This window comes from Culex quinquefasciatus, chromosome 3, assembly GCF_015732765.1.
Source record: "Culex quinquefasciatus strain JHB chromosome 3, VPISU_Cqui_1.0_pri_paternal, whole genome shotgun sequence".
NCBI classification, from domain to species: Eukaryota; Metazoa; Arthropoda; class Insecta; order Diptera; family Culicidae; genus Culex; species Culex quinquefasciatus.
Window position 1 is genome coordinate 43402813 of NC_051863.1, and position 25859 is coordinate 43428671.

At 43.9% G+C, this 25859-nt stretch overlaps 2 protein-coding genes and 1 long non-coding RNA gene across 3 annotated transcripts; 2 read left to right on the forward strand and 1 right to left on the reverse strand.

Moving 5' to 3' along the window:
- The first annotated feature begins 2385 nt into the window (after positions 1–2385).
- Positions 2386–4428, forward strand: LOC119770020. Its single transcript, XR_005278622.1, has 3 exons — positions 2386–2626; positions 2684–2758; positions 3806–4428. It is a non-coding gene; the product is annotated as an uncharacterized LOC119770020 (long non-coding RNA).
- An 876-nt stretch (positions 4429–5304) lies between these two features.
- LOC6052570 (probable protein phosphatase 2C T23F11.1) lies at positions 5305–14665 on the forward strand. Its single transcript, XM_038262817.1, has 3 exons — positions 5305–5677; positions 5809–6099; positions 12250–14665. The coding sequence occupies exon 3, from the start codon at positions 12295–12297 to the stop codon at positions 13441–13443; it is 1149 nt and encodes a 382-aa protein (XP_038118745.1). The 5' UTR covers positions 5305–5677; positions 5809–6099; positions 12250–12294; the 3' UTR covers positions 13444–14665.
- A 2681-nt stretch (positions 14666–17346) lies between these two features.
- On the reverse strand, positions 17347–25710 carry LOC6052567 (hemicentin-1). Its single transcript, XM_038260760.1, is given in 11 exon segments — positions 17347–17815; positions 17877–18003; positions 18060–18744; positions 18802–19357; positions 19359–20100; positions 20156–20286; positions 20340–21273; positions 21329–21503; positions 21558–22522; positions 22578–23239; positions 23292–25710. Coding segments are annotated over 11 exon segments (7458 nt in total). The 5' UTR covers positions 25388–25710; the 3' UTR covers positions 17347–17430.
- Between the last annotated feature and the right edge of the window lie 149 nt (positions 25711–25859).

The following is a 25859-nucleotide window of genomic DNA, read 5'->3' on the forward strand; positions in this document are numbered from 1 at the left end:
GTAAAAAGGCCCGGAAGAAATTGAATTATAAGTTAATTAAATAAGAAAATGTAAATAATCGGAGATTTATACAAAGGACACCTATGATGTATTTCAAATTTAAAGGAAAAAACTGGAAACCGAAAGATGAAAACTAACTTGTCTATGGAATATAAATCTTGATGCATTTTTTTCTGGGCCCCGTCCTGTCGCGTCTGTCAGTAGTCTTATCGTACATTACAACTAGAAGCAGATGTGCAAATGAAATAGTACACTTCGACCAGTTTAACCATTGATTAAAGTCCAATCTATTATTTACGGAAAACAAACATTTATCAACAACCTAAACTAAACTTTCTGAAAGAAACTTGAATCTCAAACTCCCAAATGCCAAACATTCCTTTACCTTGTTTTTAACCCAATAAACATAACTGAACAGTTCATACTTTACAAGTTGAACACTCGTTGTTAAGACGACTATTTCCGTAGTAACAGTTCAATAGGGCGAATCTGTATTTGTAAACAAGCAGTCTATCCCCCTCTTACTTGACGTGAACTGTCACTTGAGCGAAAGGGATAGACTGTCTGTCCACAAATGCATACGCGCTCCATTGAACTGTTATTACGGATTTCGTGCCTTCCATTTCATTAGGGCACAGAAGCTCTGCAAACAAGAGTGTATCCCTATCATACATTATGTAAACTGTCATTTGAGTGAGAGAGATGCATCCCTGTTCACAAAAACCATGTGTCCCTTTGAAATGTTAGGCTCCATTTGATCGTCAAAACTCCAGTAGATCCTCGATTCGCAACAATGGTCGATACAACCATAATCCGAAAACCGTTAGTTCAACAGATTAACGAATTTTGTCCGATATCATTTCATTACTGATTGATCGAGACTCTATGGCTTTTTTGACTATTCCGAATGGTTAGCATACCACATAAATTGAAATCAGAGATTCTGAAAGCATTACTTAACTCACTTACACACAGATGGAGTCTGGAACTATTAAACAACCTAAAGTTACAAAAAATACTAACTATTCTGACTAAAACTAATTTATCAAAATACCAAATCCTAACCTAACACCCACTTTGAAAAAAACGAAAAAAATCACAATGCCTAGGAGAGGCCTCTCTTACTGTTTTGTGTAAGCGTTGCTGTGCTTTATGAATTTCTACCTAAGCTAACGACGTATCAAAAAGATTAAAACCTGTTCAAAGCAGATTTTACAAACAAGAATATTGAGATGCAAATAAAAAAAATCAATATCTTGCAATTTTACATAGTACAATAGTTGTGATTTCTATCAACACAAGTATATAAATATAAAATAAATGTGTGATATATATCAACATCGGAAACCATCTTTGCAAATAGCCCTGAAACGACGGCAACGTGTGGCTCCATCTCCAGGGACATACAATTTTGACAGCTGTCGTTACAAAAATGGTACTTAAATATATTTAAGCTATAAATATATTTAATTTTAATATATTAACTAATTAATTTTAATATATTTTAATATATTAGAAAATCTGTAACTTTTTTGATCTACTTTACAGGACCCGAAAGACTCAAGGTCCTTAATAAAAAAAGATGCATCTTTGAGCCATAAAGAAATGTGGACAAAAAAAAATCAAGACTAACATTTCAAAAGGGCCAAACATTCAACATAACGACCATTTGAAATGTAAGTCCCGATTACAAAATGTTCAAAATATATTTTTCGAAAAGATCATGGAAATGATCATAAATTTTCACAAATACTTAATGTTTCAACATTCAAAATTTTTCCATTTTTTGCTGAGATATTGGCATTAGTAATCGTTAGAATGTTTAAATGAGACCTAAAAGGCTTAAAAGTTGCGGTTTTCCCTAAAGCATCTCAGCCCTTCTTGACAGAATAGGTTTTTTTGCATTAAGGCCGATGCAAATATTTTTCAATGTTTTTCTCCCTCGGCTCTGGCCGGGATCGAGAAGGGGCAGCAAAAAAATTTAAAAAAAAAATTGAGAAATAACAAGTCATAAATTTCAACAATTGCATGGAAAAAGTGTTTTAAAACGCATTTTACACTAGCTCAACTCAAGGGAAATAATGAACTTTGGGGTCCCCAGAAACACGTAATCTTTGAATTTATCAAAAATATTTAGACGGGGCCGAATGGATTTTCTCCAAATTTTGTATGGAAAATTAGTGCGGTTCGGTTCTCCTACACATTGCATGCAATTTTTAGTTGTATGCAAGAACGACAAACCACCCTAACTGGGTCCTAAAATGAAACTTAAATTTGGGATATTATTGTTCACAACGATAAAGCTTATTTTTCCGAGTACAATGACCCTTTTTACGACCGCAATGGATTTAAAATGATTTTTTTTAATACTTCGCGGCAGAGTTCGGAAACTCACTCACAAGTTACTCAACCATGAGGAAAAACTAAGTTACCTGCGAGTAAATTACTCATCACTCTCGGTGAGTGTGAGGGCCTTCCTCATTTACTCACAAAGAGGGCTTTGAGCGCTCATGAGGGCTATTTTAGAAAACAAATTTCGAGATATCAAACTCTACATCGGTAATTTTCTTATTCATTCAACAGCGAAAAAGTAGTCCTGTTGGTAGAGGCGCAGTGCTATCAATTAGTAGTTTTTTTTTTATCACAGTGGTTCAAATCCTGATTTTAGTCTGTTTTTTTTCAGCTGTTTGTTGTCAGCTTCCAGCTCTCCTACCGACGGATTGGTCAAAGGTTGTTTAGACGGGGAATGCCTCTGCGGGTGAATTTAACAGCTCAACCAGCAGTGGATGGCCGTGTTGCTGAGGTAAGTGGCCACTCCCGGTCGTCGACATTTGTACAAATGTGTTTTGGTTAAGAATCGGGACAGCCAGAGAAGTTGCAGTAGCCACCGGTGGCTTTGGCTTGGAGGTTCACTGAAAACTAAAAAAGGTCGACTAGTGCTTTGGACAGCTTTAGGCTAGGGCCATCGGCGGCCGCTGAGGCTCCATTGGCGTATCCTGGTTCTTAGGCAAGACATATTGGTAGAACTGTCAGCGACCGATAGTGGCCGCAGTTGCACGCTGTAGAAGGGAGTGGCCATTGCCCACAGCAACACGGCCATCTTCTTTTGTCGTCTGTGGCCTCCGATTTAACCTGCGGTAGGTCAATCCACAACGGATTCGACCGGTCACCAATCTTAAAATTATGAAAATAATTGCACATCCGCTGGACTTTGACAATCCAAGTTTTTTTTGAAATAATGAAAAAAAAATACGAGACAGACAAAAAAATATTGTTTCCACTTTAATACCAACACATAACCTTCGGATTAATAGACATTGACGCTACCCCGAATGTACAATCGATTGATAAAGTCACTTGATTTTGGATTGATGTGGTCATTGATTTTAAAAACAACAAATTGTTGGAAACGGCCTACTCACACCCTCATTTTACTCAAATATGAGTAAATTTACTCAGCCCTCACACTCACGGTGAGTATCGAGAGTGTTTACTGTGAGGAAGCCTACTCAATTTGTGAGTGTGAGTGGTTTTCCGAACTCTGCTTCGCGGTCCTTCTTGACAGAAAAGGTTCTTCTTGACAGCTTGTTCCTTACTTACTTTACTTTTACACTGAAAGAAACCAACATAGCAATCTCAAGTGTTTTTCCACGTGAGAGTCTCCAAAAATCTACACAATAAAATCACGTGCTTTTCCTTTGACCCGCACATGTTTTACATATCAAATGGACTTGAAAACCATTTGATACCAGCTGATCATAAGCGAATAATCATTCATTCTTTTTTCTCCTGCTTTTCACTTCAGATTCAAATGAATTTCATATCGATTTGCCCCATTCGACATTTCCTTTGATTTTAAAGTGAAAAACACGGTAGATTGAAATGTTTTGGTTTTTGAATGCGAGTGGCGAAAAACTCTTCATTAGTAAGATGGCCACGGACGATACTGGTGGAAAAATTGCTTTGCGGAGATAAATATTCTTTTAGACAACTTCCTGAGATTATTTTTTAATAATTGTGCGCTTGTGGTAGGTAAAATCAAAAGAAACAATAGAGCTGTTTGAAATTAATGTTTATAATTTTTTCCAGATGATCAGGATCCGGCCAGAGGTCGTCTTCGGAATCTGCTCCTGATCCTGATCCGAAGCTGTGGTGCAAGTGGTGCCGGTGTTTCTTTAGATTTATCATGAAAAACAGGGGCGGAATACGGATCCGCGAGCTGCCGGATCGAGAAGAACAAAATGATTGTCTTGGTGCCATTTTGCTCGGCCAGCTTCAACCCGTTCCTCAACGACCTGACCTTGGTGATTCTCCGGTTCGGCAGGGCGTACTTCCCGGTAGATCAACACAACGCCAGCCAGTGAAGTGAAGTGTGTGATTTATGTAATTTACATAAAAAATAGAAATAAAAGCTATTTATAATTGAAACCGTAACAAAAAATAAATACATGATAAGAAAACCCCTCTTATTATTTTGCTCATTTGAAAAACAATGGAAAACCATTCGATTTACACTACAAAACCATTTGACATTAATGAGAAAAGCATTGCGAATTCATGTGCATCGTCACATGAGGTTAACGTGTTTTGCTTTTGAATTTACCGCGTCGCGCGTTTAGAATTTTCGAAGTGATTTCCACGTGATAATCACAAGCAAAGTCGAATGGGGCAGATTCACGTGTAATACATGTGATATTGCTATGCGCCTTTCTTTCAGTGTATTGGTCGTACAACCTCCGGGTCATGAGCTGTCTTCAGATGCGTTGCCATCTAACTCGTTGCTGGGTTGCTTCTCTCCAATTCCGACTCGGAACTCCCACACTTTCTTTCCCACTTGGTTTAACCTGGGATTTAACCACCATGCACGTTGCGCCCCCCTCCGCCGCGTTCCAACCGGCTCCGAATTGAACACCAACTCGGTTGGCGCGCAACCAGTGCGTCCGGCATCCTTGCGACGTGTCCGGCCCACCTGATCCGGCCAGCCTTGGCGACCTTCCGAATACTTGGCTTGCCGTAGAGTTACACCAGCTCGTGGTTCATCCTTCTCCTCTATACAGCGCACGCCGCCAAAGATCGTCCTAAGCACGCGCCCGTCGCGCCGTTCAAAAACTTCAAGCGCTTGTAGGTCCTCCTCGAGCATCGTCCACGTCCAATCTAAATTGCTGTTTCCGATTCGTCTCAGTTGACGGTAGAAAATCAATTTAATTTTTCCCAATCTACTACTCCACTACACCGCTCTCCAACTGTTTAGATCTCGGGTAGGCGTAATCGTCCAACTCCCTATTACTTGCGCAACCGTCAAAAACTTTTCAACTGTCAACTGCTAAACGAATCGAGAGAAGAAGCTCGATATTTTTTCGCAATCCTCCTCCGTGTGTCGTACGCGTTCCGTTGCGCGTTTCATTTGCATATATTCTCCTGTGTGTGTCGTCGTCGGTCGCGGGAGTACCGTTTTTCGTTTTTTCGCTCCGTTTTTCAACCCAGCGGAAGAAAGGTACCCCTTGTAAGCCTAGCAGAGTCTAGACAATAAATGTGAGTAGTTCGGCGCAGCAGTTCCCCTAATTCCCGTAGTGTGGTGGCCATTCCGTCAACCTCCCGCGCGATAACTGCGTAGTCAGCGAACCAATTACCATTCCCCGCCCTCGCTGCGGTCACCCCCTCGTACAAAAGAACTAGGGTAAGAGGTTCGCGATTTTCGGCGATTTGCGTTGCCCTCCTTTGCTTTGCTCTAATCGAAGTTTTGGTTTTATTTTCCCGGTGGAATCTACGCTGAACAATTTGACGACGACGACGACATTGCGTTATCAGCTTGCACCCGGACGACAGGAGGAATAAGAATCAGCCCCCCTCTCCCTGCTGGCAAGAGGAAGAAGCGCGCAGAGATAACAACAATCGGCGGGGCCTTGAATCGTCGACAGTGGCGCCGCCGCCCCGGGGGCAATTGTTGACCAGCAGCGTTAGTCATCACCGTCATCACCTTGTTGAAGAAGCTATGAGCTGCGCGGTTGACCGCTGAAGATTTTAAGCAGAAAAGACAACTTGCAGGAAGTTCCCTCGTAGAAGAGTAGCGAGAATCCGGATTCACCGTAGAATCAGCAGGTGAGTTTCGTCGGGGACCTCAATTGGTCACGTCCTGTTACTGTATGTGTGTCGAGTCCCGGCTATTACAATTGGGAACTTCCCACTCGGCTGATTAAGAGAAGCTTTGTTTGTAATTTAAGGACGATTCTCGCGTAGGGAGAAGGAAGGAGCAGGGTTCAATGTTGTTACGAAATCGCCAAGTTCTGGCGATTTTTTTGTGTGTGTCAGTTTCTTTCTTTGTTGGCATTTTGTGTGCAATAGGTCAGGTGTGCTGCAGCGCTGCAGCCGGGAAGAGATATGGATGACGGAGTTACATTGATTACTGCTGCTGTTGCTTGAATAGCTGCTTCGTTTCGACTGTGGCGCAATGTAACGAGAGCTCATTTGTGTGTCATTTGGTTGTTTTGCGCTGTGCACTGTCGAGATAATTATCAATTTTCTTTAATGGAGCTCTGTGGGTTTGCTATTTTTGGAAAATGAAAGGGAGAGATAAATCGCGTTCGTTGCTGCTGATAAAAGGACTTTTTTTTTGTGGAGGCGCGTGATTTGTTTGTTTGTTGGTGTCTGGAAATGGTGGAATTTCCCTGAAATTATGGAATTACTGAGAACGACGGTGGCGGGCTATCGATTTCTTAGAAAAAATGGAAATCTTATCCTTCTGCTACTCAAAATTATTTCGTGATCTGTGTTTTAAAGTGATTTGTCAAATGTTAGGTAGCTGTTATTTCAAATTTAAATGACAACAATTCAAGAACATTAATTCAGCATGCTATGGAGGAAATCCACTATCCAAATTTAGAAATTCTTGTTTTACACTAACGTTTCAACGTTTTTAAATGTTTTCTAACATTTTTTTTTAAATTCTACTTAAAAAATAGGTTAAAATATATCAAAATGCAACAATTTAATAATTTAAATATTTTAAAAATACAAAAATATAAATTCAAAACTCAAAAAGGAAAAAAAAATCTAAAATAAAAAAATCTCAATAATTTCAATTATATTCTTAAATCCTTAAGCTCCGAACTCTAAAATTAATATGATTTTTATAATTCTAAAATGCTTAGATTCTTTAACTCTATTTTTTCATAATAAATTCTTAGATTCTTAAATTCACAAATTCTTGAACTCGTAATATCTTAAAATAAAATAATTTTTGAAATTCCTGAAATTTAAATTTTTGGATTCATAAATTTTTAAATTTTTAGATTCTTAAATTCCCAAATTATTAAATTCTTAAATTCCAAATTACCTAAATTTGCAGGCCAAGGATTGATACCTAAGAGCATGCAATGGCACTGACCTTGTTGCGTGCTCTTCGGTTGACGTCCACGTAAGGAACATCCTGGAAGGAGCGTAACTAACTACATCCGTAGTTCTGTTAGATCATCCGAATTATCTTGATCAGAACAGTATAGCTCTGGTTCCTTGCGAGTGTCCTATTTTCTTACCTCCACGTTGGCTTGGTTTTCATGATGACCTAGCTGGTGGCCTGTGGAAACGGATCGTAAACCTTTGACCACCGCGGGTCAGAGTCGAGACGGCTGAAAGAAAGGGGCGCGACAATGTGGGAAAGGAAGTAATTTGTGATTGTAGACGGTATTGTTTTGATTCGCAGTATGTTGAGTCAACTGCTGTGGATGTACCTGAAACATCGCACAACGGGGTTTCTCTTCTCTTCATTCTCAGCTACCACCTTCTTCTATTTTTATTTTGCTCTTCTGATTCTCAATTCTTCACTGATTCTTCTATTTAATATCCAACATTTGATTTTAATTTTACTAACTTTTGGTTCTCTTATCTCTCAAAGCTTATCCACTCTTTTCTATCAATTGATACTGCTGTAACAAACTTTGTTTTTTTTTTTCTCCTTAAAAATATACTTTTCCTTAATGTACTAGTAATATCAAGTCTATTTATCATTCGCCTAATCTTTTTTGATTTTATTGCGAATTTATTTATTTGAATAATTCTTTATCTGTCCTATAAATTATCATTACTATAATCTAAGCTTGTTTTGTATCTCTATTTATTAACTATTGTCTAATTTTACATCTGATACATCTAGCTTCTCATTTTTATTCTTCAAAATACGTTCATCATTCTCTTACTATTGATACTTGATTTTTATAAAATAAATTCTCTTTTACTGTCAATTGTTTTCAATCTTCACCCTTTTTTTCAAACAAGTGAGGTTTGAGCCCTTACTCAATTTATGGAATGGTTAAAGGATTAACACAAATATTACTATTGTATTTTTGGTAAACTTTTATAACATGCTTAGGACCAAAAATTGTAACAAAACACCGCGACAAAAGAAATAGCAACAGATAAACAGACTCAACAATAGGGAAGATTTCAGAAGAAAACAATACACAGTATATAACAATAAGTTTTTGAATTCAAACTAAAAATAAAACAGTTTTTGCTTTAATGAAAGTTGTTAGGCACACTATAAATGGTTAGGCGCTTATACTTACATCAAACCCTACGTAATGTACCACCCCCGGCCGAGTTAAAATGCGTAACCGGAAAAGAAGGTGTGCATGCCTGGCACGAACACTCAAAGCGTGTTCTAGCGTGCTGCTCGTACTGACTCAGAGCAAGGGTGAGATGTAGGTGTAAGGGCAGTGCGTGTTCGTCGGGAACCTGGTGCATAAGATCGGTCAAGGCCCGTTCTTACACTGAAAATTGCGAATTGCGAATTCCAAATTACCTAAATTTGTAATTCTGATTTTTTTTGAGTTCTCAAATTGTGATTTTTTTTATTCTAAAAATCCTATTTTCAAAAAAGTCACCTAAAAATGGATTGGACTTGAAAACGGTGCACTTTATCAAAAATTCACTAAAGTACTTTTTATTGCAAATTTGATTTTGCATCGAAAAATAAAGTAAAAAAATTTTTGCGACCAATTTTCGATTTTTTGAAAAAATCAGTATTGATTCAAAAATTCATAACTCGCTCAAAGATTGTTTGCACAACCTGGAAATTTCTGAAAAGTTGGCATTTGATATCCTCTAGAACATATCAAAAAATAAATAAAATAAAAATAAATAAAAAATCACCAAATTTTTTTTTACCGTGTATCATTTTTTTTCCAGTGTAGTAATTGTAATTGTAATTGATTGTTTATTTGTGACGAGTAGTAGTATCCATATCTATACCTACAACATTGCCGAAGACACCAAATCGATCAAAAAATTCCTTCAAAAGCTACAGATTTTTGAATTTTCGGTACATCATTTATGTATGGCCAGCTGCCAAATTTGTATGGAAAATTATATGGACAAACTAATGATGCAAAATGGCTTTTTTGGGCATACCGAAGGCACCAAAAAAGTTTCAGTCGGATTAAAAAATACAAAAATTAAAATTTAAGAAAAAAGACCGATTTCGTATGACGGCTTTGTAAAAACCACGACACCCAATGTCAGACGGTAAACTGCCCCTTCTGTCCAAATGTCAAATTTCATGTCCAGTATCAAAAATTATGACGATTGAAACCAATATTGATCAAATTCGCTAGGTTTGGCCCCTCATCCGAACATTCCTAAGGGAACAGGCCACCCCAAGTTGTGGCCAATTCCGGTGTTCGAAATATCCCAGGGGCTCTCGGTCATTTCGGCTGGCTGCTTTTCGTTGCACCTGGTGTTGCCATTTCGACGCAATAGTGACTTGTTGCGTTCGAGACCCCTTCCCTAACACGGACGTAAGCATCAAGCAGCTATCAATCCTATCATACAACGTTTTCATCGTACTACATTTTTCTGCGTCAGACAAGGTCAACTCTGCAGCGACATCCATCGAGCATTGTGGTGCGCACCTGGGTTTAGACACGGTCGTACATCAGCTCCTAAAAAGTGAAAACGTGGAATTCAAGGACCCTTTTTCATACCGGAGAGGAGCTCAGCTGTTCTTGGATGCATTCTGTCATCTTTGTCCCGTTTCATTTTGCAGTTCACATATCAAATTGGATCTGAAAAGCGAGTCCCAAGCCGCTGTCATCACGAGTTCTATGATGTGGTGTTCAAACTCACCGCATGCTCCTTTGTAGATACCGGTGTTGCTGTAAGTAGTGTCAAATAACACCATCGCAAATACTCTGCCCGAAATTTTTAAATCCTGCTCTAGACTTGCGACTGCTCCAGCTTGGTTCTTTCCTGTTCCACTTTCAAATTTGGTGACAACAAGCAGCTAAACTTCACTTTTTGTTGACGAAGACACCACCACGTGTAGGCCGTCAACAATAGCTTTCCTTGCGCAGCAGGCATCGGCTTGCCGTCCCAATAAACTTCCAGAATACCCATTGGCGCGTAATTGGTTTAAAGCTCCGCTGCAATTTCTTCGCGAATTTGCTGATGACGTAGACGTATTTGTTTCCGTACCCGGTGCATCATCGTATACAAATATAATTATTATAAACTGCAAGAATATTGAAAAGAACTACTGCTACTGTTATACCATACCTAAAATTAATGCCGCGGCCGAAAATGCCAAACTTTCTTCTGTTGTCATATTGAAATGGCTTGAAGATTCATGCCCGTGTTTCCCTCGAACTGTCACTGCGCTTTGTATCAGCTGGATAGAGTCGCCTGGCTATCGCTTGACAAGTGGTATTGTTGGAGGATCATTCACACAATTTCATCTACAATTTATGTTTTTCTAATACATATGGCCTGTTTAAAACAAAAAATCTACATTAAATTGAGTAAACTTTTCAACTCCAAATTTTAAATTTGGCTTTACATACTTTACAAAAAAAACTTGAGATGCTTTTTAGTTGAACGCGAGTACCTTAGGTAGAAAGCCATGGCTTGACAAGTTGTATTAGTGGGACTCCCACTAATACAACTCCCACTGTGGGATTTCATTCACAAAAAAAACACGATTAAATACCATTTCTGATGACTATTTTTTATTTTAATGCAATAAAATAAATTGACAAGACAACACTTTTAATGAATTAACTATGGTTCCCTTGGAACGAGCTGTCAAGTAGAACCTTTTCTGTCAAGAAGGGTCGTGATGTTAATTTTTAAAAATTGAATTAAAAATCCCTTTTAAATCCTTTGCGATCGTACAAAGGGACTTAGAAAAATAAGCGTTATCATTGTGACAAATAATATCATAAATTTGAGCTTTAAGTTAAGCTCTAGGACCCCTGAAAAAATCTAGAATTTTGAGTTTTTTGTTTGCTTAAGTGCCGTTCTACGCATAACTGTCCCATGCCATTTTTGGACGATTTTGACTTTATGACATTTTTAGGCTTAGTTTTAGCTATTTGGCGGCCATGTTTGTTTTATAAAAACATTCAAATCTTAATTCAGAATGTTTCAATAAAAAAAAAGGTTTTCTTTGTGTTGTTTGTAGGAGCATTTTACATATAGTGATTATTTTTTCAATTCAATTTACTATTTCTGGACCCTGAATTCAGAACCAGAACCAGAACCAGTAATTACCCCAAAAGTGAAGGACACCATCTACCACCTTAAGAAAAACATATAAAATCTGGTACTTTGTTCGGAAACTCATTAAAAACAACACCAAGCCTGTTTGTCCCATCGTTAAACTTCTACGCATAATTGTCCCACCAAGTATTTTGTTACACGGAATCATTAGTTTTACGAAGCATTATGTCTTGTTTGACTGTTGTATAGCAAGAGAATCACAAGTAAGGGTGATAAACTGCTAACTGGGGCGATTAGGGACACATAGGGCGAACAGGAACCTACGGGACAATTATGCGTAGAAACACAGAAATCGGTTGAAAAATTTCAATCGCGTTTTTTCTCAGTTGCACTTTTTTGAAAATGGGACAATTATGCGTAGAACGGCAGTAAACAAGCCCAAGATTAGAAAAGTGACTGTAAATATGTAAATGTAAATATGCCAAATGCCATAAAACAAAACAAGCTGTGTTAGCTTGTTGATAAATGCAGATAAAAATATTAAAAATTAGAGAAAAAATAAAACAAGAAAAGTAAAGTTTTTTGTTGTACAAAAGTTGCTCAAAATGACTGGCTAAATACAGGAAAAAAAAATCGAAGAAAGATTTGGGCATTCTATTAATAACAAACCTACGAAATACTAAATAGTTTTGAATGGGCTGCTGATTAGTTTTCATCAATTTGTTAAACGCCCAATTTGTTTTTAAATTTCTTTTCCAGAAATAAACCAATCGCAGTACATCCCACAAACCAGCTAGCAACAAAATGGGCCAGACACTGTCGGAGCCGGAAACGTCGAAGGAGTCGGCGTTCTGCCAGAACGACTACTACAAGGTCGGCTCGAGCTGCATGCAGGGCTGGCGCATCCACATGGAGGACTCGCACACGCACATCCTGTCGCTGCCGGACGACCCGGGCACGGCGTTCTTCGCGGTGTACGATGGCCACGGTGGGGCGAACATTGCGCAGCACGCCGGCAAGCACCTGCACAAGTACGTGACGCGGCGACCCGAGTACGGGAGCGACATGCGGAAGGCGTTGCAGCGGGGCTTTTTGGACATTGACGAGGCCATGCTGAACGACGACTCGCTGAAGGAGCAGATGGCGGGTTCGACGGCGGTGACGGTGCTGGTGAAGAGCGATCGGTTGTACTGTGCTAATGCGGGCGATTCGAGGGCGATCGCTTGCGTTGGGGGGAAGTTGGACGTGCTGTCGTTTGACCACAAGCCGAACAATACGAACGAGCTGGAGAGGATAAAGAAGGCGGGTGGGTACGTGGAGTACAACAGGGTGAACGGATATTTGGCACTTTCGCGGGCACTCGGAGATTTTAGCTTGAAGCGCAACTCGAACGTACTGCCGGAGGAGCAGGTTGTGACGGCGTGGCCGGACATTGAGGAGCGGGTTGTGAACGACGAGTGGCAGTTTATGGTGATTGCGTGCGACGGCATTTGGGACGTGCTGCCGAGCCAGTCGGTGATGGAGTTTGTGCAGGCGGAGATCGCGCAAGGAATTTACCCGCAGAACATTTGCGAGAACCTGATGACGCGCTGCCTGGCGCCGGACTGTCAGATGGGTGGAATCGGCGGCGACAACATGACGGTGATCATCGTGTGCTTTCTGCACGGCCGACCGTACGAAGACCTGGTGAACAAGTGCAAGGAACAGGTCGCGGAGATGAACCGCAAGATGGAGGCCATGTTCATCGACAACGATCACCAGTCGCCGGCCACGTCGGCCAGCTCGAAGGACCCGGCGACGGAAAACGAAGACGAGAATGTCCCCTCGCCGCTGACGTCCCCGGAACATTCGCCCAAGGCCAGCAGCGAAAAGACAAAGCCCCCGAAAGGCCAGGACGGCGCCGGCGGACAGTCCTCGGAGGACGACACGAGCGAGGAACTCGATCTCAAATAAGGTTCGGACTGTGTGTAGAGCTCCGTTGTGTCTTGTCGTTGGTGGTTCCTTCCAAAAAAGAAAAAAAAAAAACAAAAACTCTTGTGAATGCCTGTAGGTTGTTATTGTGTCTATTGTTTTCTTTTTTAAACCATACTCTATAGAACAAACGCGTATATTAAAATAGTAGCTGTGTAAACTGTCTAAATTTTCCAAAACTCAAACAGACATCGTTTGCTCATCATCCCCCATGTTCTGCTTAAGTTAATCGTAACCGTAGAGTGTGTAACTTGGTGTAGTTTACAAATTAGTGATTAGCACGTTGTGAGGCCGACCCCTAACGGTGGTTTCGCAGTAAATTCCTTTAATTTTTTTTTTGTTTACACAAGACAGAGCGCGTTCTCGCCGAGCAGGAGAGGTTAAAGCTTTATTTTTTATTACTCATCATTGTAGATATCCTGTGTTAGCAAGAAGAAGAAAATAAAGATAAAAAAAGAAAACCGAAAATACAAATCAGTGAGCCAAAAATGTGGAAGAATAATCAGAGATCAAAAATCAAACAAATGAGGACAAGATGCAATTAAGATGAAACTAACTAACATGAAAGAATACGCTTCTCTATATTGTAGTAGGAAGAGACTTTTTTATCGAGCTAAAACTTATCTTACTCATCTCGCTGACGTCGCGGGAAACGCTAACCTTTACGGAAAAAACACACAATACAAAACTATCTAGAAATAGGACATCTTTTAGAGCAAGTTTTTATTTCTTTCTTTTTTAACTATTAATTTTAGTTACATTTCTTATTAGTGGTAACAATTCTTAAAAATTATACACACACACTCACCTTGATAAGTAACACCCACAAATTAAAAAAAAACACGTAAAATGTCGAAAAGAAGCATAGTCCCCCTTTACTTTTAAACAAACAACAAAAAACACAACTAGATGTGAACCTAAGAAGCACACACAACCCCACAAAAAATTTAAAAAAAAAATCAAAAAGGCAACCCTGTTGATTGAAAAAAAATCCGTTTGCATTCGTCGTACGCTACCGCCGTCGTCGCAGCAGCAAGTAGTGTTTGGGTTTTGCAGAACTCGGAACTTGTAAATACATTACACGCGCAGAGTTAAAAGAATAACTGGCACCACGAGCACGTCTGGTTAATTAATGAAAACTAAAATATGTGCACTCTGTCTGGAAGCAAGCAGCAAAACAGCAACAACAACAAACAAAAAAAAACAAGATATTTTAAAATAAAGAAACATTTTCAAAAAAAAAAAGGTTTTCTTTTGTTTGATGCTACACAGTTCCATAAATTGGCTAATTGTGTGTTTGACAAAGAACTTTGTCCTAACGGCTCTATTTCTGATGCGGCGTCAATCCAGAAAAAAAAATCAAAAAGTGTTGCGCGTTACTGGCTGGCTGGAGCAAGAAGAGCAACTCTCTACGAAATCGGCCGATTTCGACCATTTTTATTTTTTGTATTTTTTGATTTGACTCAAACTTTGTGGGGGCCTTCCCTATGACCAAATAAGCTTTTTTGCGTCATTGGTTCACCCACACAAGTCTCCATACAATTTTGGCTGCTGTCCATACAAAAATGGTATGTAAATATTCAAACAGCTGTAACTTTTGAGTGAATTTTCTGATCAATTTGGTGTCTTCGGCAAAGATGCAGGTATTGTTGAAAAAAATAGGTACACGGAAAAAAATTGCAGATTTTTTTATCAACTTTTTTTTTCTCTAGAACTCAATTTCCCAAAATACGTTTCAAAAATCCACAACTTTTGAGCCATAGAGAAACATGGTCAAAAAATCTGCCGCCGAGTTATGATTTTTTGAAAAAACAGTGATTTTTGTAAAAAAATCGAAGTTTCATGCAAAAACAAGTTTGACATTATTTTTTAATGCAAAATTGAATTTGCAATCGAAAAGTACTTAACAGTTTTTTTGTTAAAGGGCTCCGTTTTCAAGATATATCAACCGGAAGTTTGATTTTAGCGAAATATTTGCAGTTTTTCAATTTTTAAAAATAGTGACCATAAGTGACCATTTCTAAAAATATTTTTTTGAGAAGTTCAGAAAATTTGCTATAAAATTGTCTAAGAGACATTGAAGATTGGACCTCTGGTTGCTGAGATCGAGCCGCTTTAAGAAAAACCATGCGAGTTTGGGCAATATGGGGACCAAACTTCATGGTTGGACAGAGTAATTATGAATCAAGTGCCAGTCTGACCAGATGCTAAAAATCTTTTGGATAGTATAACAAATATTGAAATACAAAGATTCATAAATACAGTAATTGGAAAATTTTAAAAATCAAAGGTTTAAAAAATCTGATTTTTAGAGTTGTAAAAACTTAATAATTTAAAATTTTGTACATTCCATCTTAAGGCCATTGCAAATATTTTTCAAAACTTCGGTCTCACCCTTCCAAAACGGCCCGAAAAATCAGAGGGCAATAATTTTTGTATTTCAAAATGCTTCACAATTTTAACAAAACTTTGAATGCCATCACTTGAAAACAATTTAAAATAATTTCCCCTGCGTTTATAATCATGTTTTAAATGTTCGTTTAATAATATAGTCCAGCCTCGATTATCCGAAGGCCTCTGACAAATTTCACTTCGGATAACACCGACCAACAAAATTTCTGCGCAGCTAAACTGTGTCGAATGGTTTTTCTCCAAAGTTGTATGGAGAATTAGTGCTGCTCGCTACTCCCACATATTGCATGCATTTTTTTGTAGTAGACGATTAAAATATATCGAGGTTTTTAAGCGAAGATGGCTTTCGAATGGTGGACGTCCGAAATGTCAAAATCACGCAGTAGCACCAACATTAGAAAAAAATATGTGGCTGTCATGCCATGTCACAATTTTTTCGTAATGTTGGTACCACTGCGTGATTTTGACATTTCGGGCGTTCACCTTTCGAACGCCATTTTCGCTTAAAAACCTGGATAGCGGAATTGAAATATATAGCGGATATAAAAGGAACAAATCGTCTCTTTGTATTCATTGTACCCCGTTGGTCCATCTACGAAGTGCCGAACTGCCACTTTTAACACGGCGCTCACGCACACTATCAAAACAAACTTTTGGTAGTGTGTGTGAACTCCGTGTAAAAGGGGTGTCAAACCATCGGGGGTTGAGTGTAGAGAGAATACGTAACGTGATTTTCGAATGATCCCATTTTGTTTACATCTACAAAGTAGGAGGCTGTTCAAGCACAAGCATGACTTTTTTCTGACTTTTTAAATGAGCTGTTTTATAATCAGCAGTAAGTGTTTTATTTTGTCTAGTTTTTGACATTTTTTGCTGGAAAATTGGCGCGTTTCGATCGGTTAGATTTTTTTTCTTTTTAAAGGATGACGAAGAACTGCGGCGAGAGTGTCATTCTGCGATGTCGCAGATAAATTCCCTGGCTGATTTTGGAATCCTGCTGCTAATTCTAGCGAAGATGATCCAACAAACAGAGATACTAAACCAGGTTTTCAAACAGAATCAAACAATAAAGTCAGCTTCTGGATGGATACAACCGCATCGACTCGATAAACAACTTACATTTATTTTTTTTAAATGACAATCTCGCCTTCAACTCGAGGTGCTCAAAAGCCACACATTTTGCATTTTTGTAAAAAAAATCATGGTCGATAACAAGTAAATTGGTTCCACTTTGACAGTTCAAAATTGAGGCCGTTTTGCGAACCACTTTTCAGCGCCCAGGTTTTAGTAGCTTTTCAAAAATATTTTCAAAGGTGGGCAAACATGGGCAGTACAGTTTTTGTTCGTCACCGAAGGCTGCTCGCTAACTGGGCTCACAAATTTTGGCTTAATTTTAGGACCCGATTCGAAAATGAGATTTGAGCCATCCTGTTATTATCGTAAAAATTTCTTTCTTAATAAGTTGAATATCCATTCGTCATAATGTCAATATAAATGAAATTCGACGTATACAATATGAGTACTCAACTAACCCTACATAATGCCTCTCTACAAAACTCACTCCACACAGTGCACGTACACCACGAACCGGTGCACGTAGTCCATCGTGCCGGACTCGACGCCAAAGGCACGCGCCACCACCTTCAGCTTGTAGATCTTGCCCCGCTGGAACTTTCGATTCGCGTACAGATAAACGGCTCCCCCGTTCGCGGACGCCTGTGGCGTCTTCTCGAGCGCAAACACGTGCTCGTACGTCCGCTCCAGGAAGGCGAAGTTGGTGCTCATGGACGCGTGCTGGAAGGCCGGAATGGACAGCACCGCGATAGGTTGCTTCGCGCTGAAACGCTTCAGCGAGATAACCTTGTAGGTGAGGGTTTGCTCAACGAGGGCACCGTCCGGACAGGCGAGGTCGTACGCTTCCCGGCAGTCACGGTAGCATTGGCTGGAAGAGGGATGGAAGGGGAGGTTAGGTTGTAGATAAGCTGTGGGTTAGTTGGGGTTACTTGAGCAGGATGTCGGTATCGTAGTCCTCCGGGCAAGCCGTTGGTACGCAAAGGTACGATCCCTTGGTGTTCAGGCAGGATTGCTCCTCGTTGCACTCGTCTTCCTTGAGCGCGCATTCGTCAATATCTGTTCGGGGAAATAAATCTTAGCCTTTGCTTGGTATGACTTTACGAGTAGCTTACCCAAGCACTTGTTCCCATCGAGCTGATAACCCTCCGGACAGTTCGTCTCGTAGTTCATGATGCTGAACGCTGGCTCCTCGCGGGTTCGTCTCCTGGTGCAAGTCTTTCCGTCAGCGGCCAGCAAGTGACCTGCCGGACAGAGACAGCCGTACCCGCCGGGGTTGTTGACGCAAAAGTGGGAGCACTCGTGACTGTCCTCGCGGCACTCGTTGATGTCCGTGCAGCGTCCTCCTTGGGTCATACGGAAGCCCTCCATGCAGAGGCACTCGTACCCACTGTTGGTATTGACGCAGATCTGACCGAGTTCAGTGCAGCGATGCTCACCGGTTTCGCACTCGTTCACGTCCACGCACCGTCTAAGCGTCTCGTTGAACACCATTCCGGTAGCGCAAACGTACTCCACCGAGTTGGCCCTTCCACCAAAGTTCAGGTTGTACGCGGCCGTGTCCTGCGTCAGGTTGACGGTGTTCTTCAAACTTACCGTAATTTGGTGGTGACCTTCGTCCAGATCTTCAAGGTCGGACTCTACCACAGGTCCATCGACGTACTCGACCGGAGGCGTCTCGGCGAACTCAAAGTTGCGAACAACCTTGAACTTTTGCGGTTCATTTGGTTGATCCTCGTAGTCGCTGTCTCCATCGACTGGATACTTCGACTCGTACGTTAGAAGCGGAGAGAACTTGCGCTGAAAGCGAGATACTCAGTTGATCACCATTTGCTCACAACACCAACCCACTCTTACTTTGTTATCCCGCTGAATGTGTTTCACCAACGCATCGTTCCGACAAGACTTCGAAGAACACTTCTCCAGCTCGACGTTCTCTCCCTCACACTCGCGACCTCCGTTCTTTGGCTCCGGATTGTCGCACGTCCGCTTCCTGCTGCGAACCCCAACGCCGCACGTCTTGCTGCACTTGGACCACGGACTCCACTCGGACCACCCGCCATCAACGATGCACTCCCGTTCCTTACAGATCTTGATCTCACTCTCCGACCCCTTGCACGGCAGTCCACCATTGCGAGGTGCTGGATTCACGCAGCTCCTCCAGCGAAGCGTCCGCCCAAAACCACACGTTTCGCTGCACGGCGTCCACTTGGTCCACGGCGTCCAACCCCCGTCCGTCGGGCAGAACTTCACACTGCAAACCTCCTCTTCGTACTCCTCCCCCACGCATGCCTTCCCGCCGAGCGACGGTGCCGGAGAGTCGCACTTCCTGTTGCGGAACCGCACCGACCTCAACCCCGAGTACTCCGTAACGCACTCCAGCGTGCAGTTGCTCCAGCTAGTCCACGCGCTCCAAGGCTAGACAGTCGAGCGTTACGTTGTCTCCTTTCAGAATGGAGATCTCTTCCTGCTCCGGTTCGTCGGCCACCTCGTCATCACTGACCACCACGCTGTTGATCATCGTCGGAGGGATTAGGATACCTACCGAGAAGCTCAATTCGGCCTTACCGACGGAGTTTTCTCCCAGACAGGTGTAGTTCCCTTGATCCTTGCGGGTTGTCGCCGACATGAACAGCGTTTGCCCGTTGAACTTGATGGGTTTCCCGTTGCGGAACCAGCTCAGCGCTGGCTTCGGGTAGCCTCCAATCGGACAGAACAGGTACAGCGGGAGACCTTCGAGGATGGCGAAGTTGCGAGCTGCTTTTAGCTTGTTCAGCTGAACGAAAGGTGACACGTAAACGATCACCTTCGACGACCGTTCGTCGTATCCGACGGCGTTCTGCGCTAAACAGAGATACTTCCCGGCGGAACCTTCCGCAACGTTCGCTTGGGATAGGCTCAGTCGCAGCTCGTACTGGGACAGCTTCGTTGCCAGGAACTGCTGCGTCTGGAGCGCGTACGGCTTGGACTTGACCCGGTACGACTGATCGAGCAGCATGCCGTCAACTTCGAGATCCGCGGACGATGCCAGGATTTCTCCCTTGTGGATGATGCTGACGATCGGCAGCGGACTGCCGACTGCTTCGCATTCCAACGTGAAGACGTTTCCAGCTATGACGGTTTGATTTGGCGGGAAAGAAGTGATCTCAGCGGGTTCTAAAAATTTAAAATGGTTGAGAAGTCTTGCAGAGTACGATATCAAACAACTCACGGTACACCGTTACGTGGTATTTCTTCTCCGCTGTGCCAAATATGTTCTCCGCTTCGCATGTGTACAACCCGGAGTCCTGAGGCTGGATCGTGTTAAGTTCTAGAACTTCTTCGAACTCGTCCAATATTTCACTGCAAGAAGATGCTCAAATAATCATCCGCGGACTCCTTAACAGCCAACTTACTTTTCCTTGCTCCACTGAATGCTGGCCGGTGGATTGGCATGCATCCCACACTCCAACCTCAAGTCTTCATCCTTGAACACCTCAACAAAGGCGGTCGGATCTCCCCAGTGCTGCGGCGAACTCATCACGTCCAGTCGGTACACCTTCCTCGCTACCCCAAGATCGTTCTCCGCCACACAAGTGTACAGTCCGGTGTGGTGCGAGTCCACGCTTTCAATCGCCAGTTCACTTCCCCGAGTCAGTACGGCATTGTCCCGGTTCCACGTAATAGTCGGCGGTGGCGACCCGCTGGCATGACACACCAGCCGAAGCTGTTCGCCGCTAAGCAGACTAACCTCCGCAACCGGCCGGAGCTGCTCCTCCGATTCCGCTAGTTTGGGGTCCGCTTGCTGAATGGTGGGAGGCGACAGGATTCCCACCACGAACGAGTGGTTGTTGCGACCGGCGGGGTTCTCTACGAAGCAGGTGTACGTGCCCTGGTGAGCTTGGCGGAGTTTTTCGATTTGGAGGATGTTCTGGAGGAGACGGACGTCGGTCAGGTCCAGGTAGCTGTCCAGATTGCGCTCGTTCAGCTGCCAGAGCAGGCTGTCGTAGTTGTCGAACGGGCAGACGAGCGTTAGCGGGGTGTTGATCTTGGTTTGGATGGGTGGATCTGATGTGGAGATATTCGCCGCTTTCCTTGGAGGATCGATTACGATCACTTCTGTGGTCTGACTGTCAGTGCCTTCAACGTTTTCCAAGGTGCAGGTGTAGTTTCCGGACGATTCAGCTGTGTGGGACAACTCAAGCGAAGTGTTGGTACGGATAGGTGTCCCGTTTTTGGTCCAGGTGGCAAGCGGTGGTGGGTTACCGGTACCGGTGCAGTCTAGTAGAACCTTCTGGTTTGGCAGGAGCTGAACTTGCGTTGGATGCGACGCAATGATCTTCGGTGGCTCTGAAAGATCACGTCTACTATAATGATCAAATTAAAAAAATACTTCAAATAATACCTTTTACAAGCAGGTAGTACACCTTCTGAGCACTCCCAAGTGCATTTTCCGCGTTGCAAACGTACGATCCCTGATTCAGCGCTGATATGTTCGAGATCGTGAGCGTTGTTTCGCTCTCGATCGTGTTCGACGACGAGTTGATCGGGTTACCTTCGAAGCTCCAAGTGATGTTGGGCTGGAAATGGTCTAGGGTCACTGAATCCCGTAATCAAACTCGATCAAAACTTACCTTCGGGAATCCGGTAGCGATGCACTGCAGGGTAACGTTCTGCTGCTTGGACACCGCGATCGCTGTATCTTCTGGAGATCCGACTTCAAACTGTGGCTTGCCGTGCACCAGAACCATCGTGGTCGACGAGAGCTGTCCAAATGTGTTGCTTGCATTGCATGTGTACAGTCCGGAGTGATCGAGATTGGCTACGAACGAAACCTCGCTGGTGTAAAGCGGACGATCGTTAAAGTACCAATCAATGGTAGGTTTCGGATAGCCGGTGATGTCGCAATCTAGAGCTACGCGATCACCAACCTCTACGTTCATTGTGGAAGGTGGCTGATTGCTTAACGCTGGAGCATTTCCGTACAGCAGGGTTAGCTCACCAGTAGACGAGCCCATTGGATTGGAAGCGGTACAGGAGTACTTGCCAGCGTAGCTTTGTTCAAAGACTTCAATCAAAAACAGCGTTTTGTTATCGTTCAGCAGCGTAAACGGTTGATCATAGTTGAGTGCGGTCTCGTTCACGAACCATTGGATTTTCGGTTCCGGAAGGCCGGTAGCGTCACACGTCAGGTAGTTCACGGAATCTTCCAACCCGATGAACTCTACCCCAATCGAAGAGGGGTTATCGTTCACCAGCACTCCGTCTACCTGTGGAGTCTCCATCAGACGAACCTCGGTCACGATGCTATCCGCGCCGTGGGCGTTCGACAGGATACAGCTGTAGCTTCCCTGATCCTCCGGACCAAAGTCATCGATCGTCAGCCGATACTGGATGGCGTTCCGAGATTGCTCGACATTTAGATACACCCGGACGTTGCCTTGCACCTCGTACGCACTGCTCTCGAACGTGAGCCGACCGTTTGTCCAGATGTACTCGCTCAACGGCTGGCACAGGTCACACGAACAGTTCAGGACGACCTTTGCTCCCGGTTTGACGTACAGGATCTGCTCGTCGGGCTTGGGAATTCTCGGTGGATCTGCAAGAAGCGTTGAATAAGTCAAGATTCAGAACCATCCCCAAGATCAGCTCACCATTGGCATCCCCTCGCACAAAGACCACGCTTTTAGCGCTACCGTGACGATTGCTACCTTCGCAGGTGTAGAAACCTTCAACGTCCGGCGTTACCGCCGGCAGCGACAGGTTAAAGTCCGTTACCATGAGAGCTTGCTCCTCGGAATCTTCCAGCGATTGGAAGCTCCACGAGACCGCTGGCTGCGGGTTCCCCGATAAGCCGCACTCAACGGTCAGGGGTTGACCGTAAGGCGCCGTTACCATGAGTGGAGCGTTCGGAGCCTTTGGACCATACTCCACACTCAACCGCGTTGAATCCCAGTGAATGCGTCCATTGGACTCCACGCGACACTCGTACGAGCCATCGTCCTTGGAGGTTATGTTGTGAATCTCCAGATATTCCTTTCCAAGTGCGTGGTTAAGCTTGTTCCCGTTGTGACTCCAGACCACGCTCGCCGAGCTGTCAATGTTCTTCAGGATGCACCGCAGGAAAAGCATACGCTCCCCCTCGAATGCTACGATATCCTTCGGGTAGACTCCGACTTCCGGCTCGGGACGCGGCGACACCTTAACGCTGGCCACGATTTCCTGCTCGCCTACGCTGTTCGCAGCACGGCACGTGTACCGTCCGGAGTGTTTCGTGGTAACGTTGCTCAGCGCTAGGTCCAGAACACCTGTCGAGCTGGAGTGGAGAAGTCAGTAGAGAGGCAGGTTCTGCTTGTAACAATACTTACTCAAAGCTGCTCTCGGCAAGCAGTCGATCGAAGCGCTTCCACTGGACGAGCATGGCCGACGCCGAGTCCGCCCGGCAGCTGATCTTCAGGCTGTCCCCCTCGAGCAGCTCGACGTCGGCGATATCGAGCGACATTTCCGGCACGGTCAGTCCGACCGCTTGGATCGCGGTCGAAATCAGCCGATCGAGCGGGTTTCCGCTGGAGTCGCTGCCGACGACGGAGATCTTGAATTTTTGGCGGGGCGTTTTGAACGTGGGGGTGACGAAGACGGGTGTTGAGTCAGTAAGCTGGTGAGGGTGCAGCTTGAGGTTGAACTTGAAGTTGGTGGCGCCGAGTTGGTTGGTGTCGTGCGAGTCGATGGTTACGTGGGATAGGTTTCCGACGAGGTTCGGCTGGGAGGGATGGACGGTGAGCACGTTGTCCACGTTCAGTACCGGTTGACGGGAAAGGGCTTCGATGGAGGTCGGTTTGGACGGGGAAAAGCCAAAGTTGAACTTGACGTCACTGTTGCCGGAGAGTCGAACCGAGTTCGACGAGTTGGAACCAGCTTTGATGTTCCACTTGCCTGGGGAAGGTCCGGCAACGTTGACGACTTTGATGTTTTCTAGATCTAGTACGGATTTGGTGTTGTTGTAAGGGACTTGGTGAGGATCGACGATTTCGATGCTCGGTCGATGACCGGAGACGGACACGCTAAACTCCTTCAAGGTACCATCCACGTTCAGGTCAATGTCATGAGTTTCTCCTTGCTTTGAGTCCACCGCTTTCAACGGGACGTGATCGATATCCAGCATGCCTTTAATGCTCACGAGAACCTGCTCAATTTGATCTTTTTTGAGATCGATGATTTGACCATTGCTTGCTGCGGCGATGTCCTGCATGACTTCATGACCTGGGGTGTCTCGACCATCGCAGAAGCCAGTCAACAGGAAAGTTATGGGAGTCTGTTTTTGCTGAACCAGTCGCAAGACTCGCTGATCAAGCTTGAAATCCTTGGCGGTAGCATCGGTGAACACGTACACGAAGGAGTTCGGCAAGGAAGCCTCGATCGCATCGGATAGAGCAGCCATGGCGTTCTCCGGACAGTCACCACCGCCGTAGATTTGCAGGTTCTCCAACGCTTGCAACAATTCATCCTTGTTACGGGTGACGAGTCGGGGCCCTACTTGAGGATCGCGGAACGGAACGAACACGTAGTTGTAGATTGGGTTATTCTTCAGCTGGGTGATCTCGTCGATGATCAGCTTGGCACCTTCTCGCAGTTGATGCAGATCGTCCAGCATGGAGCCAGTTGCATCGAACACGATCACCAAACTACGTTGACCATTGGCAGGGGCTTCGTAACTTTTGCGAATAGTGGACAGCTTCTCGCCAAGTTTGGGAATCAGGATGTTCGTAACCGGAGGCAAATGAGCACTGTCCGACACCAGTGATTCTGCTTGTACTGGTTCATTAGGTTCCGCTGGCACCTCCTTATCCTCCAAAATGCTCGGAAGCCCATCGGCAATCCGTTCGGCCATCGGCCGCACAACGTTCTTCAGCTTCTGCATCAAGTCTTCTGTTTTGTTACGCTCCTTCAACAGCCCGAGCAATCCCAACACCTCACGTGACGCCGGCTGTCTGCGCAAAACATCGAAGATCTCATCATCCATCCCGCCACCGGCATCAGCCTGCATTCCATCCTTATCGTCCAGCTCTTCGCCACCTTCTCCGTCGCCGGAGGACGCAAACGCCTCATCAAAAAGCGCAGCTGTTGACACAGTCGTCTCGTTATCAACACCTACGAGCTTCTCTTTGCTGGTGTCCTGAACACCGCCAAACAGCTGTTCATCGTCGAAGATCGCAGCCTTATCGGCGGCGGCGTCGTCATCGTCTTCGACGCTACCCGTTTGTGAATGGACGGCCGGCTCCTCCTCCGACGACGACGCGCTGACCGCGGGTCTGACCTCTGCCGCTGTTTTTGTTTTGATCTGGTCAAGTCTTCCGTTCAGCAGAAGCGTCCACAGTTCATCGTTATCAGTAGCGTTACGGCTGGCAGTGCTAATTATTGCAAAGTGAGCGCTTGAAAGCGCTAGAACAAGCCAGCCTATTCGCATGGCTGACTCAAAATTCTGGGCTTTGAGGGGAAATGTTGCGGGTTTTAGGCTTTATGATCGAGATCACGTGGGTTGATTCCTAATATTTAACGCCTGTCGATCACTCGGTTCAAGACGGCATCGCTACTACGCGCTAAACGCCGTTCTTTTGAAATATTTCACTTGTAACGATCACGATCCACTTGTATCTTATATCACCGTAACGGCTACGCTGCCCACTACGCGAATCTAACCGTTCCGCAACCGAAAATCAACGACTTGACCCGCTTTTGGCACTTTAAAGCGAACTCAAGAAATTCTTCCAGCGCGAGCGATACGTTCGAACGTCCGTACTTATCAACGATCAGAGTAAAAGTGCGGATCGACGTGAACCAGCGTGATCGGTTTGAATCGTTTTGCATCGACTTCGACAGATGACTCTGCGATCGGGCAGGAGGGTTTGGTGAGAGAATGAACACCGCTGGAAGCACGT

Excerpts from the sequence above, each read along its gene's own strand:
- LOC6052570 (XM_038262817.1), top strand. The coding sequence starts at position 12,295 with ATGGGCCAGACACTGTCGGAGCCGGAAACGTCGAAGGAGTCGGCGTTC.